We start from the raw sequence: 16,650 nt of genomic DNA, 5'->3' as shown, positions 1-16,650 counted from the left end.
TATCAGGTGCAGCCCCCCCCCCCCAGAGCTACGGTCAGCTCCAGGAGCTGACTGGGGGGGTTGCAGGTTAGAAAATGGTGTTTTTTAGCAAAACACGTAACCTCGCTAAATGAACTGGTGGTATTTTTTCAACAAATGTGCACAGACTAAATTTATGTCAACACAAGGCATTGCTTCCTAGTCAACAAGACTATCAGTCCTTCCTATGATTTAACTGATTTTAATTTCCACAAGTGAAACACCAATGGAGCACAAACCCGACTATACCATAGGACTATATCGGAGTAAAGCATGGAACAATCACCTTGCATTCCAAGAAAACAACAATTATTATACTTTATATAATATATCATATGTCTTTGCTTTAAATGTGAGTTTTGTAACCTAATAACATGATCTTTTCTGGCAGCAGACACAAAGGTGATGGCAGTAGGTCAACCCGTTGGCAGTGTCTCTGTATCATATCACGCTGCCACATTCACTGTGTGCACACGCATGACTTGCAGACTGCCCAGCGACCTGCGGCCTCCTCACTGATGTGGCGCGGCGCGCATGGCGTTAATGCTCCGACCGGGTGTTGATTGAGCTCCCCTGAAGCCAGTGACGCATGTTGCCTTTGTTTGGCAGCCGTCCCGGCGTAAGAACTGGGGCCATATTCCGCCTGTCAGTGCCATGTGTTCGCTCTCCTCGGAGCCCAGCGGCTGATGCCACTCAACCACCACCCCCCTACCTCCCACCCCCTGGCATCTCTGTGGGCACCCCAGGGCTAGCAGGCCCGCACTAATGAAGTCAAATTAATTTAATGGATGCCCATGCCGCCTGCGTCTGTGGTGCTTGGCAGGGGGACAGTTTTAATGCTGGCCTCTGTCTGTGGCTCCAAACCTCATACATATCCAAGAGCTGCTGTACGTCTTCTGTGTGTCGGGCCGAAACTGACAAGCATATCAGCTTCAGATGTGCCACTGTGGCCTGCAAGACTCAGAATTGATCTTCTGTGCCCATAAAAACTAAAGTGGCAGGGAGAGTTCTACGGTTAATTTTGGAGAGAGACCAGGTGTGTCCACTAATTACAGCTCACTGAAAAGGCGAAGGGAAAATGACTGGCAAATGAACATGAGTGACAGCCATCGTTAATACCTGCTTCCCGCTGCCCCCTAAGCCTAAAAATCCCCCTGTTAACTTTTATGGAGCACCCTTTGATACAATAATTATTTTTTTTCCCCCTGTAATCTTTCAAGCCCTGTACCTTTTCCCCTGGCTGGCGCAGATCAAAGCACAGCCTCTGCAGTGCATAAGGAACTGCAGAGGCTGGGGTTTCTGGCTTAATTGAAGGCAGCTGGCCCCCGTGTGTGTGTTTGGGCCTGATCTCAGCGTGCTCTCTGGGGTTCTCGGCTTTCCACATCGCGTACACATTCGCCCATGGAAAGTTCCCCCCAGAGCCCAAGTGACGTGAGGGTCTGCAAGGCTTGAGGTCTGGCAGTCGCCAGCCCTTCCACAGGCATCTGAGTGTTTAGATTGACTTGGAGATGCTCAAGTGGTTAGCAAAAGAAAGATGGAATATGCTTCTCTCAGTGGGTGGGTGAGAGGCTCATACTCACTGCTCACTTCCTTTACTGTCCATCGTTACCGTTATTAGGGCTGCAGATGATCCTTCTCATAAAGACGCAAGACTGTGAAACTTGGCTTACTAAGAGAAATAGTTTCAGACGGAATACAGAGCTCCAAGAAATAACAATGACCAGTGACTTCATGATTAATGTGTGTTGATTTTCCTTATAAAATTCATACAAAGAAATACGACTAGCATACTATTAAACTGACTGGCCTCTTTGTTTGAGGAGGGAATTGAGGCTCTCTAAACATTCTTTTCGCAGTCACAGTGGACCTAAGCTCCACTTACTGATGTATTCCTGGCCTCAGAGGAAGCGACGCTTCTCTGGGAAACTTTATCTCCGATGGCACTGAATCCTAATAACAACAGGGAATTCTATATTTATCCATGATCGCATATGCCCTTTGTTGTGGAGGAAAAGCAAGTCTTCTTGCATTAGGAAGTCTTGTGCAGACAAGCCAAGGCTGGGACAGACACGAGTCTTGGTGCGCCAGCTCTAAACGCACATCGAGTCTGTCTTGCATTTCCAGCCAGAAGAAATGTGTAAGTAATTACAGTCCAACCATGTTTATTGAATAAAAACCCACTTAGACGTTATGTTTATGCACGATCAGAAACACTCAAATCTTACATCCACGTACACAAAAACATTTGTGTCTTTTTTTCTCTTTCCACAGAACTTCTGCACTCAATATGGAGTCAATTTAACTTTTATAACTCATGTGGAAAAATGTATAAAGTGCTTGGATTGTTATTCAAACACAGGACACTTGAAAAACAATGAGTGCTGTGCCATGCTGCTTTAGGAGCACAGTGGATACACACTGAGCACAGGGTTAGTCAGCTTAACTACCTGTCTAACGTTGTGTCCCACAACTGCATTGGGATTACTCTCAGGGCTATGTGTTGTGCTTTACCTGCTATTAAGTGGATGCTCATTAACTGCTGTACGAGTGCATAATTCAAAACATATTACGCGTAAAGTGACTTCAGGTTTATTAGTTAAGCAGGTTTTATGTTTTGCAATCTAATTATTTTTAAAGGAATGCATGACGTTACGCAACCAATAAAAGCTGCGGCCCTCTTAACATTACAAAGTAATCTTATTTTATGCTAATGTTGCCAATATCGATGAATGCCATTCTAAAGGAAAGAAGTTTGAACTTTCAATTGTATTACTAAAAATCATCTGTTAACAAAAAATCCATTGTGCGATGGTCTTCATCTACAGATCCACTAAGTATCAGTCAGCTGAAATGTGGCACCACAGCTGGAGTAATACTTCACAACTTGTCCAGTTCGATATGACAGGCCATGCTTTCTCTATCACGGTATCATTGAACTGACAAGATCTCCAGCGGAAAATTGTGCAATCGAGCATTTCACCTGACCGTTGCTAAAAACTCTTCTATTACAGAGCTAGGGCTCTCAGGTGGGAAAAACAGTGTTTGAGGAAAACCACCCCTAAAAAACGGATCTGAGGTGAGGTGGAGGGAAAAACACATACCGAAACCTGGTGTTCATCGGGGCAACAATAAGTCCCTCAATAACAATGATCACAAGCTGTTGAACATGGCTGAGTGGTGACAGGATTTTCTCAAAACGTTAGCAGAGCACTGTTTTTTTTCCCAAAGACAGAGGGTAGGGTGTGCATGATTTTAACAGAACAAAGGGACGACTATTTGTTCTATTAGCACTCTCTGCCAACACAAACAGCTTCAGTGAGAGGAGGCAGTAAGTGAAAGAAGATTACAGTCTTGATGCCATGTTATGTTTTCACACCTCCCCTGCTCTGAGTGGCTGGCGTGGTTCTCGCTTGCCACAACCCTTCTATTTTCATCTGCAATGCCAACATCAGCGCTAACCTTTAAGAAAAGAATCTGGCGCAGGCTTTTGGGTGCCACATCAATGACGCCACAGCCATGTTGACTGTCCCTGCACTGCCGTATGACATGCATTGCTAGTGACAAGCAGTCTTTGCTGATGTCAGTTGTCTATGTCTGTTGGCTGGCCCTGCAGAAGCTCTAAGTTTTACTCTGTCATCACGCCTCTTCTCCTCAACATGCACTGGGGCTTGGTTTCACCGCTGAGCTTGCCCTTACACTCACTTCCCTCCAAACTTGCAGACAAACACACATCAGATGAGACTTAAGGCGTCCTTCTTCACTTCAGAGCCAAATCCAAATGTGCTCCCTGATCACCGCATACTTGTGCTCTAAATGCACAACAGATGTATCTCCTGACAACCACGAAAAAAGAAAAAAGAAACATAAGCCTGCTGAGCACACATGACTTGGAGCTGACCAGAAATGAGAGCATGTTGCAAACAGCTCAATATAAATTAAAGAGATAAATGCTTCCAGGTTCATTGTAATAGCTAGATGTGCGGAACATCATGAGCTGTTAGTTTCTGGCCAATATACAAAGTTAGAAGTCATAATCTAAAAAATGTTAACATTAACCCTTAGTCACAAAGTGAAAACTGTAGTGAACAGAGGAAGAAACTGAGTAAGAGAAAAAAGGAGGGAGAGGGTGAGGGTGGGAAAGAGAAAGACAAAAGCAAGACGAGAAAAATGACATCTCCATATTAAGGCCTGTGTTGCCGGTGTCAGTTCTAATTTCACAGTGCCTGTGGGGAGCTGAATGCAACCAGTCAGTTCTGGTCTCATCTCGTTCCTCCTCCATTTTGAATCGAGGCCGGCGAATCCCAAGCTGGGGGGAAAGGAATATTACTGGCAAATTGGTTTTAGATTAAAGGAGGTGGCGAGGCATTCTGCTTTCTCAGCTCTTTCCCAGGTGCACTTAATCTAATTTCATTAAAGAGATGAGGACGGATGATCACTTGTGTCGAAACATTAAGCCGGTCCATTTTTCCCGTCCATAAAAAGACGTAAAGGTTGTCAGCGGCCCGGTGGGTGGCCTGTTTGTTATTGAATATGACGACTCTCGGAGACCAATCTTGGTCTTACAAAGCAGCTGGGGTTGAGGGGGTTTGTACATGAATATATTTCGCAATGGCTGTTTTCTTTCTCCAAGATGGCGACATAGGGGAGGCAGTAAAATCTGACAAGACTGGTAATAACAGATAGAGAGCATATACCAGGAGGATGAGAATTTAAAGAAAAAATAAAGAGTTTGAAATCCCAACAGCACGCTTGCTTTTTGTTGTCGGTGCACTGCTTACTTCACAGAGCGTCCCCCCCCCCCCCCCAAAAAAAAAAATTCATCAGCTGGGAGGATACCACTAGCTGACGAGCCTTTACTGATAAGCCGGTAGAGACGCTCCGACACGGTGATATGGCATTCATTCTGCACACAGCAGGAAGATAAGGGGGTAGAGAAGGAATTAATGTGTCAATCAGAGCCTGCGCGCTGCCCTGGCAGATGAGTACACCGGAGCCATAAAAGAACTCATAGACAGGATGTGGTAATGGTCCTTGGAGACTCCCCCCGAGACAGATACACTGTCTGCTGAGTGACTGCTTGGCAAATAGGACCAAATAGAATTAGCCGACCTGGGTGTCCTCCGCTGTGGATATGGTGATGCGGCTGTGGCGGTGGAAACGCACCTGACACAAGGCTGCTGTGTTAAGGGCTGCAGAGAACATAAGCGGTCCATGCTAACGGTCCGCATGCAGGCAGGCAGACAGCCACTGTATTATTTGCACAGGAGAAAGAATACAGAGGAAATTGGAGGAGCCAGTAAGGATGAAAAAGTGGGGCCTAATGGAGATAGGATGACACTTCACTAGAGTGCATGGACAAACTGAGAAGGGATAACTACCGCTCTGTTTCTTTCTCTGCTTTTCCAATGAAAGAAAATGACCGTTTTGACTTGGAGTATCTCACACATGTCAGAGATTGATAGATGACAGGTGGAGCAGGGCGGGGTTTGGATGGATTTTAAACATTATAGCAGTTGTATGGACACTTTGAATAAGACCTGGTGTCAGGACACTGATTGCGAAATTTGAAAGAAGGTCTTGTCTGATTGCCACCAAATGCTTGAACGAAGGTAGTTTACCAGATTGTAAGTATGATAATGCAACAAATGAGATGAAACTATATAAATGTTTCTTACAAAGTTAAATCATTAAGCAGACCCTCATGAGCTAAATAAAAACATCTAAGCAGGAAGTATGTCAAATAACACAACTCAGTCACATATATTTATATATAAGGCACTGTCCTTGTGATGTCTTGTTATCACAAATGTCACCATTTCACAAGCACAACCATTCATTCAAACACATTTTTAATGTTTAACACGTGTTCTGGGGCATGTCAATACGTTTTATTCAGTCACACAGAGTCATTAAGTGGCTCAAAAATATTTGGATCAAGAATAAAGAATGAATAACTTTCGTGGTTCCATAGCACAGCCTCAAACTGACTTGAATACAGTTACATCCCTGTATTGCCAAGTGATTTCTAAACTTGTGGTTAGTTCCTTCATGAGCATCTGATTTTTCATGACTATGCCAAGTAACTGTAAAGTCTGTCAATTACCCATAAGGAATACTTAATTATGTGGCTTTCTCCCCCAGGGTGCCGACATAAGAGAGGCAATTCAAGGTCAACGCTGTTGTTTTTTGACACTGAATACTTCTCATTGTCAAACTTCATTTAATCTTGGACATCAGATGACAGGCCTCCCAGGAAGAAATACCAGCCTTGAGAACATAAACCAAGATTCTGTTGGCTTGTTTCTACAAAGCTGGGCAGATTTACCAAAAAGATCCCCTTCACAGCAGCCTCGCCCTGAACTGGATGTGACCCGACCAATCTCAGAAGAATTCAAGTCGAACACGTTCTGGAAACACGTCGCCGCATGCTATCTCGTTGCTTTGATAAAAGCGAGCTTCACAAGGTGCAGCAATCTAAACTGACTTTGCTGTAGAAGCAACTCGTCAGTTTTATTCAAAATACAGTGTAACTGATTGCACCCTGGGGGCACACCTGGAAGCTATATTCTAATTAAGTTAATCTGTGAAATCCTGACAATGTAGGTGTTCAGGTGGCTGGTAATCTGATGTGAAAGGCGTCTTTGTTTTCATTGGAAAGATACGGGAGGAGCTGGCACCTGTTTCAGGAAACGTTACAGAAAATTATCGCTGTCGAGTTATCCTGAATGCGTGCAATTACAAATGACAGTGTTTGTCCTTCTCCTCATGGTACCCAATTTTTACACCATCGTTTTTTTCTGCGTTTGCTGATGGCCTGTCAAAGTATTTTATTCCCAGTCTTATTCAGCACTGCTTTAGCCTTTATTCAGATGTTCTTTTTGCCTTGCACACTTGTGAACATTTTATTTTCAAAGATTCCATAATAGTGAAAACCTGTTTTGGAAGTATGCTGTTGTTCATCTACATTTCCTGTTGGCCGAGAATGAAAGCTTCTCTTTGTTCAATACCTCTGCTCCTCAGAATGGAACATGACCATCATCACAACAATGGATAGTATAAACCTTGTTGATAAGCTTTCAAATAGAGCATGTGGCTATGTTGATGGGCATGACAGGTTCTTAGTGCTCAATGCTGGGAAAGATTCGGTATTGCTTGTCATAACTGAATGTAGTTAAAGGAGTTAAGAGGAGGGGTATTCGGAAGTCTACTCTGATTTTACACTCATTTTGCATGTATGTAAGTTTCATGTCTTCCAACGTTCCTGTTCAATCACATAATGCTTGCTGATGCAAAGCTAACGTTAGCAAGCAGCAACTGAGGAGGAATATTTAGGTATATATATATATATATATATATATATATTATTTATATTTATATATATAGTCATTCTGTATTTTAGTAATGTTAAATAAGTCTTGACAGAAGAACTAAGCTTGAAGAGACGTGAAAAGCAAGCAAAAGATTTAGGAGTGAACATTAACAGTTCTTGCACATTAAAGCCAAGCTAACTGAACAAATGTAATGCTAACAATCATATTGTTTCATTTGCAGTACAATTTTGATGATTTATGTTTCATGATTAGAGAATAACATACTATTTTTTTACCCCACATACAGTCATTTTAGTATGTTTCTCACAGTGTCGTAACTTGTAATGTAAATAGCATTAGTAAAATTAGTAAAAGTCTTTTTCATAGATTGCATTCAGTATTCATTTTTATGAACCAGTAATGGTTGGCAAGCTAAAACATGCCATACTGATGACAAGTGTATGAGAAGAGAAGCCTGACCAGGCCAAGCTGCGGTCTGGCTCTTGACAGTGGACTGTGTAGTAATTGGTACAGAACTCAACAATCAGACAGCTGAAAGCTTGGCAGCGATGTCTAATAGTCCAGCGTGTCTTGTACTGCATCCAGGCCCACCTAAAGTGGCAAACATAACTGGTGCCAACTGGCAAATATGGAGCTGTTTTCTGAACAGACTGACAACTAAACAAAAAACATAGCAACACCGCTATTTCTATAAAATCGCTTAAGAGCTGAGAAAGCGGAATGCCTCGCCACCTCCTTTAAATTGTTGTGTTTCTCTTCTTTCTTTTAGTAGACTTGTTTAGCATGGTAGTATCAAACTTTTAGATATTAAATGTCAAAATTTGTGACACTATATAGAACTTTAACAAGACTCAAGGAACTAGTAGAGCAGGAAGGAAAACAAAACCCTGAAAAGGAAACACTCTGAGAGCTCCCCCCCCCCCACAGTGATGCCAGGGAGCCGTATGGAGACTGACAGGCCTGCTACGTCTCTCCGTCGTGTCAACTAGCTAGTGCCCTCGGTTCCTTCTCGCTTCAATGAAGAGATAAAAGCCTATTGACTTGCCAGGCTACAGTTAATGCAAATTGGGCCTACTATCAATGTATTATTTATAAGGAGAGCTGCAGACATTTCCACAGAACTGGGAGCTAGGCTTACAGGAGATTAGGCATGCTATCTCATTCATTTACCAGGGAGTAATTGCTAAACTGTGGAGGAATTAGAATGCGCAAGGTTCCCCAAAGGCGTTTCATCTTGTAACCAGGTGGCTGCCATCAGACAACCACTTCCAAGTCTGTGATAAACAAATACACACAAGTGAAACTGATAGGCTACATCTGTCAAATTGTGAAATGTTTTAAACTTGATGACATGACTGGTAAAATAATAAGCCATTTTTGTTAAGCTCACTGAGTTGCTGATAAGTTTTTTTCCAAGTTTACAGGGTTTTAAAGAGAAATGAAAAATTACATTCTAGTATCATTTAGCCCTTGTTAGTGAAACTAACTTCTTTTTGTTGTTGTTCACAAACCTCAAAGACCATCCCATAAGGTGATTGATTCTCCATTCTTCAGCCAAGCAAAACTTTAAACTGCAAAAATGAGCACCTACCATTTCTGGTCGCCATCTTTGATTAGGAGGATTAAGGTACAGAGACACCTTTGTTGAACAACCCTATCGGTTCCTGAAATCTGACCTAGATTTTTAAGATTTTTGTTTTTCTTTGACTGGCACGTACCCATCATTGCAAAACTCTCAAACGTTAGACTACAAATCACTATATAAACATCATCAAGTGGAGCTATGATAGCACTATCTAGTATATCAAAGAAACAAGCAGATAGAGGTGGTATGTACCATGTGATTGAGAATACTAAAGTTGACTGTATTTAGCATACACTATGATCTAGGCAAGAATGCATATTTAAGAAACAGTATTCAGGTATAAAGTGCTCAAAAAATAGTACTTGTTACCACAAAACAGATTCTTCCTGTACCACATTTTCTTTTTCACTTTCTTGCTCTGAAAGACGCAAATGATCAGCAGTGTTGGGACCGTCAAAGTGTCTTTTACCCCTTTTTTTTACGCCAACAACACATTATAACTCTTCCCCTTCTTAAGTTGGGAGCTCAAATTTGTTATTCACAACTCTCAGCCACTTCATGTGGGGTGTGAATAAACACAGGAAAAGCAGTCTTACCTTGTCGTCAATGTCACTCTCACTGTCACACTGTAACAGAAAAGAGACAGACACAGGAAATATAAGGAATTATTCATTTGGCTCCCCCCAGTAGCCCATAATCAGTGCAGATGTTATTTTTGTGTGCAACCTCTCATTCACTGACAGCTTTCAGTGCATACGGGAGAGGATGAAGAGGGAAAGGAGAGTGTGGTAGTCTAAGAGAGTTTTTCATGTTTCAAAAGCGACACAGCCGCATTTATGCCTTTCTGGTGTTTCTGTTGCAAATTCTATGCTGCAAATTTACAAAAGATGAAAAACGAATAATACCATACACTACATTCTATTATAAAGAGACTGTTCAATGACTTTGCATTCAGCTGCAGCTTGTCATTTAGCCTTTTAAGAGTGCTTTAAAATTAGACGATAGTATCTCAAGGACACAGAGCATAGACTCTCTGAATACTCAAACACAGTGCCTATTAAGTGTGGTATTTCAAATACGTCTTTGTCAAACCAGTCTTTAATTTCTATGTCAGCTTTCTACAGGGATAAAGGAACTAAATAACAAGAGAGGTTGAACTCGGAAATATGCCTTGTCTAGCACAGCTAAAGGAGACATCCCCTTCTATTCAGTCAAAAAAAGGTTTTTCACTTAAAATGTTACCATTCAAATACAAAGTGATTAGGCTACAATTTCTTAAGGAGAGGTGACATCCTGGCATTTATTGTTAATTTCAAGGCATCCTTAAAAATAACAAGAAAAAGAGAAACAAGTCCTTGTCATTTACAAACACAGGAGCATAATCCAGATACTAAGCACCACAGCCTTGACATGTTCACAAGCAGAAAAACTATTTTTTTAATTTTTTTTTTTAATTTGTACTGCAAATTGCATTCTAGAATGTGTGAAGCTAAAGTAAAGTCAATAATCCCGGCTTACATTAGATTCCTGGTTTCCTGCTCAGCACACATAACACACATGCCATCCTGTCAGTTGAAACACTGTAACTTTAATTTTCATGAAAAGACCATGACCACATTCTCATCTTAAACCCAACCTACATGATCCTTGCTTCCGTTTCTCCCATTAGTTTCTGGCTAAATGCTTAATGCTCTTGGCTGGTAACTCTCTCCCCTGACACAATAGATGGCAAAGTTGTGGAAACAGGAGTGGTCGACCAGTAGGCCAGTCCCACTGGACCTCACAGCAGGATGCATGACGAGCAGAGCAACTCAAGCGCAGAGCCACATCGAGAGGGAGAGGGCCCCCTGTGAAAAACCTGCCTTCAACCTGTCAATTAAGTCCCTGTGGCAACATATTTAAGTGGACCCTCTTTGTTTTGTTTGACTCCCTTTCAGAGCCAGGCACAATGTGGAGGGAGCTGGGTCAATGGAGGCACAGCGGCCCTTTGTTGTCAGCGCGGTGGGTCCAAATGTATAATTAAGTAACGAGAGTAATCAGTGCAAGGGCTCAGTGGCCAAGATCTCTCAGGAGAGGAAAGTGGTGGTGGTGGTGGTGGTGGTGGTGGGGGTGCCGCCATTCCCCTTGATTCATCCTGCTCTGCAAAGACAAGGGATACAGCTGGAGTCTTTGCTGGCAGACGTGAGAGAAGAAATTGTGTCTCAACCCCTTAGGAGGGTTTATTGTTGTCTGCATCTTTATGTGCAGAATAACAACGTCAAGAAATGCCTGAGCTCCTATTGTCCATACTGAAGCATTCCTACACAAGACATAAAGTAAGAACGTACAACCGTTGCAGGATAATACAGTAGAATTATATGTTCAATATGAGTCTTTCTGCTTGTGAAGTGATTGTTGTTTATGATTCCAGAGCTCGTCAGTGAGTATAAAGAAAATAAGTGTGGAAGCAGAGGAAATGTGCCTCATAATGCTGCAGAAAATGTCCCTGAGAAAATGCAAAAGTGGACTGACAATTGTACTGTGATTGTGTAAAAATGGTTGAAAGAAATGCAAAACAATAAAATGCTCATGTGTTCTCTTATATGTTCCACATTTATAAAACAAATCTTGATAACTTGCTCTATACTACTACTACTACTACTACAAATAATAAAACATGTTTAATATTGGCGAAATTTCCATTCAACGCGTCCTCTTTTCTCTTGGGGAATGTTTGCAGAGCCTAATTTCGGGGCTTCAGCTTGTGAAAAGACCTTCATTACATAGTGCAGGGCATTAACAAGAGAAAGTGGCTTAGGCTTCTGTCAATCAATTCCCCATTCAGACCAGACAAATTAATTGTCAGCCATTTCTACACTGCTTGTTAGGGGATCATCACAACCTATAATCACCACCCATTTGTTCACCACTCTGGTGGTGAATCACATTCAAAACAATGTTTCTGTCCATCTTGATCCATCCACGAATTACAATAAAAGGAAAATTGATCGAATCTCTAACTTCAGCCTACCCCCAGGAAATGTATGCTTAGCATGCGGCTGAACAGATGACTTCCATCTTACAGCAGTGGGGAGTTCTTCTCTATCACTTGGGACGAGTTTAAACCCAAGGTGATGGAGATGAACAACTGGCTGGGTCTATTCCCTGGGTGCATGCTTGGCCTTGTTGTTGCAGCAGTAGCCATGACACTAGAGACGAGGCCTCACAGGGCTGGAGCTGGCGAGGAGGAAAAATAATATCAAAAGAGCACAGCATGGTGCTTATCCTTTTACAAGAAGCATGCGCTGCAGCAGAGCGTAAAGAGGAATACTAGCTAGGGCTCAGACAAGAGAGACACACAGCACAGCAGGGGAGAGAGAGGCAGGTGGAAAGGGGGAACAAAACGACAGTAAGAACAGGCAGGGGGGATGCTATAGAGATGAAGGGATGGACGGATGGAGGTAGTGTTCAAGCAGTTTTTGTCAGTATTGTATGTGATTGCCCTGTTGGGCTATTACACTTGGTCGAGGCAAAGAAAATAATAAAATGAAGCTATGAAAGTAAAAGATTGGCTGCCGTTTTTGAGTGCATGGGTGTAAGAAGAGGTCCACGTCATTAACATCCTATGCTTGTGAATATTTACACGGGGGTATAAGATTTTTTCTCAGGGCTATACAAGAAAACCAAATGGCGAAAAAGCAAAGCCAAGACCCCAAACAGAAAACTCCCTAAACAGCATGTCTGGTGGTCAGAGGGGACATTGTTAAAATCGGAGAGATATGCAGCTCACTAAGCTGCTGACAGGAGCCAAGCCCCAAGTGGTTTGTGTCTCTCATAGATGTTCACAAACTAAACAAACGGGAAAAAAAGGAGAAAAAAAATAAAAAAAACTGGCTTGCTCTTCAGAGGCAGGGAGCAAGCGGCAACATCTGCACCTGGCAACCGCCAGCTACGAAGGGTAACAGGGGACCAGCTTCAGCGGATGGCTCATGCACAACCCTCCCTCCCAGCATCCCACCTCCTCTCTAACCCTCCCTCCCCTCAGCCAGTACATCAGACTGATGCGTTTGACATTTACACAGCTTTCAACACTTCAGAGACAGGAGATTTATTCCGCCAGCGGCCTTGGCTGGAGCCGGGCCTCGACCTGGGCCGGCCCCCATGACGACCCTGTAGCTCAGCCCTTAAATGAGACAGGGCCGAGAAAGGAGGAGCAAAAGGAAAAAACAGAGAGGGGGAAGGAAGGATGGATGTCTCGATTCTCCTGTACATTTTCTCTCTGGCAGATTCCGAAAGACGTGCAAGGGGAAGACAATAAGCGTTGCGCATCCCGGAGCACATTAAAACGACCGGCCAAATTAATCACACAGTTTCACTTGTCACACTCAGAGGACAGTCCGCCATGAATTCTGCCTCAGAGACAGAGAGAGGAGAAGAGGAGGAACTTGCCTGGCGACACAAATGCTGGAAGGGCCTCAACGACTGTCTGCCTGAATACTGATCCCAACCCTGTACTTGCTGAAAGAAATCTCGAACAAAATTGTCAAAACAAGCTTTTCCCGGCAGTTAAGTGTCGCTGTTGGTTCCTACTCATGTTACGTAAAGTACTAAATCAATTTTATAAAGGCAAAACAATTGTACTCAGGACAATGCTAAACCGACCTTAACACTGAATAGAGCACTTTAAGGTTGGCTACTATATCTTGATTCCTAAAATGTTTATTTTACGTTGTACCAGTGACTTAATGTCCCTGCTAAAATGTAGACGTCTTGATACTGACGGGAGAAAGGGCTTTGTCTCATAAGACATCTCTTCAGGGACATTCACTGAGATACTCCTGATTGTAAGGGAGCAAGCAGTGACAAATCCAAATCTCCTAGAGTGAGAGCACACAGAGGGGGTAATGGTCCATTTAGATAGTCGAGGACAAAAGCAGTGTCAGATACTTCTGGACCAACACCAATTTTCTCCCTCAATTTCCCTCCTGCGGATGCTGGGATGAGGTGTTGGGATGTAGGCGACGTGGCCACTCTGAGGGGTGTGGAAGCATAGGCTGGGGTACGTTAGGGGGGAACTATATCCAGGCTTAAAACATCAGCGGGATATCTGAAGGTCTATTTGGCCTCGTGGCGAAGGGTGAAGCCTTATTTGAACTCAGCTTTCATAATTTATCAACAGGATGTTTTGTTTCAAGCTCTTATGTTCTCACCACCTCAGAGACAAATTTAGTAAGCCACGAGTCTCTACAAAGTTGAGGGAAACGTTTGTGCATGCATGAGTGTGTGTGTGTGTGTTCGTAAGCATGTAAGTAGGTTGGAAAAAAATCAGAATAGTCATATAACAAAATCTTTGGGTGATTCACATACCCTCACAGTTTGATTGCTACTGTGCACCTTGAATAAAAAAAAGCTTTGCGTATTTAAGCGGAGCTGCTGTATTAACATTGGGGTTGACAAGGCTCACATATCACCACTGCATTTAACTCTCAACCACAGGGAGGGAAAAAATCAAGTGATCGCTCTTGACCCCACTGGCCGTATCTGAAAGCACCACCTAGCAAAGTGATTTGATCACAGGATCAAATCTATACAGCCATTTGAACCTTGACCTCCCCAGCAGGCAGCATGGGAAGTCAGCTGATTACCCTGGGTCAGCCAAGGAGCTCTGGATTAGGAAAGTATTGATCCCTGTGAAGATGTATGCTCCAGGGGGAATGAGATGGAGAGAAAAAACTCTGCCGGGCAGAAATAATATCGACCGGCAGAGGAGACCTAGACAGGCTCTCACGAAAAAACCATATTTGAGCTCGGGACCTTGGAGCTGGCTGAGCAAACATAGAGACGGCTTCAGCAAAAGCTCCTTTCACAGAGGCCCATTGAAAGAGGTCAGAGAGAGAATGAGAGTGGAGTAGGATTGAAGAAGACAAGCTCAGAGAAACGCTCTTTGCAATAGCCAGACACACAGAGGCTTCTGGGTCAGAGCTGACACACTTAAGGGAAGAGTCAGCGGGGGCCATGTAAATCTAGACAGGGTGAGGAAAGATATAGTCCTGACCCAGGGCCAAACTAAGCAGATTTTAACATTACCCAGAATCCATGTAAACAGCACTGAGACCTGGCAGCTCTCTGTTTCACTTCCATGCAAAGTATGCGGTGAGGTTGAGAAGGGAGAAGAGGGAGGGAGGTGCACGGACAGATTGATGTGGATAGTTGTGGGGGTAAACTTGAAGAGCTGTTCCCCTTCTCCACTAAATTAAAGGACTGCCTTGTCCAAGAAATACCTCAACCCACTCGCTGGGGGAGCAACAGATCCAACTGGGCTGCTGGTGTGATCCTTGGAGTTCGGAGAGGGAAAAACAGACAGTAATGGCAGATGTACGAGGGAACAGGGAGCATTTATTCAGCTCAGAGAGAAAGAAAAAAACTGCCAGGAACCTAAAGGGATGGGGAATACACAACTGTGTTATGAATACAGTCGTGGAAGAAAGATAGGGATATTATTTTTGCACCTCGTCTTACATAAGGCTCCCTTTGGCTTTTTCTTGTCTCTGCTGACCGTGGGACTGTAACAAGCTTGCTATCTTGCCTTCAGAAGTGAACCCCCCCCCCCCCCCCACCACACACACACACACACACACACACACGCATGTACAGCCTTCAGCACATCCCCGTGCTTTTGACATGGCCCCAAGCCCGGTGCTGCTGAGCTGCAGCGGGCAGACACTGGGCATTGGAAATTTAAGTCGGGGGCGTAGGAGAAATTAGGCGAGGAGGCAAGGAAATGGGATGTTGACTTGAACTGGCCCCGGGGGCAGCTGAGAGTCTCCCTGTGCAGCTCCGCTGGCTGGCTGACAGTTTGATGGAGCGAGTGGAGGCTTCCCTGCGGCCCGAGCCGCCGTCTCTAACACTGATGTAGCTCAGTGAGGAACAGATTGAGCCTCCAGGCATCGCTCTGTACTGCTACTCCCCTCCTCTCTCGCTTTTTCTCACTCTCTCTACTGCTACTACTAGCTCTCTCTCTCTCTCTCTCTCTCTCTCTCTCTCTCACTAATCCTGTCAAGCCAACACACAGGAACATGTACACACATATGCATATACATACTACGACACAAAATCACATCCTGTGTGCACACATAAAGACACTTAGGTACACAGAAATAACAGCAACACCCACAGAGAGCTCGGCTCCCTCCCTCCTTCTCCTCCCAACGACAGTAATGTGATGAGCACTACAGATGCTGTTTACTGAGCTCTGGCCGGCGCGCAGGGGGTAGGAGGGGAGGGAGGGTGGGGTGGAGGAAGAGGCAGAAGGGAGTAGAGTCAGGGGTCTGGCAGGCCACCATAATGAAAAGAATCTGGCGGCAGCCCACTGTGTGCTGGTCATGAGAAGCATGTGCCGCCGGGGGGCTCTACTGCTAATTTCAGGGGGCAGCCAAGCGTTTCACGCTCGACTTGTCATCAGGCCAGAGGGGGCATTCATACTGGGTGACAGCAATTGCGAGAAGGCGGGCAGGGGGTTTGGGGAGGGGGAGCAAAAGAGAGAGGGAGAAAGCTTCAGCTCCTTTCCCCCGCCTTGTACCTCCTGTCCCCCCCTCTGCAATGATCAAACGTTATTGTAGGCAGGGTACAGAATTACAAATGAGTGTCCTGTGGCAAGGGGGTGGAACTGGATTTAACTGCTCTTTCCGCTCTGCTCTCTACTCAGGTGGCCACGAGGGGAACACCTCATCCTCCAAC

The 16,650-nt window shown here is 44.1% G+C and overlaps 1 protein-coding gene across 1 annotated transcript in view; it reads right to left on the bottom strand.

Annotated features, from left to right (window-relative positions):
* fbrsl1 (fibrosin-like 1) overlaps positions 1-16,650 on the bottom strand; it is a 264,670-nt gene that overhangs the window by 78,958 nt on the left and 169,062 nt on the right. Inside the window, 1 exon segment of the mRNA XM_054610592.1 lies at positions 9,531-9,560. Within this exon segment, the coding sequence (XP_054466567.1) occupies positions 9,531-9,560 (30 nt within the window).

Source organism: Anoplopoma fimbria, chromosome 13 (genome assembly GCF_027596085.1).
Source record: "Anoplopoma fimbria isolate UVic2021 breed Golden Eagle Sablefish chromosome 13, Afim_UVic_2022, whole genome shotgun sequence".
NCBI lineage: Eukaryota > Metazoa > Chordata > Actinopteri > Perciformes > Anoplopomatidae > Anoplopoma > Anoplopoma fimbria.
Note: the sequence above shows the minus strand (reverse complement) of the source record. Positions and strands in the feature narration are given on the sequence as shown.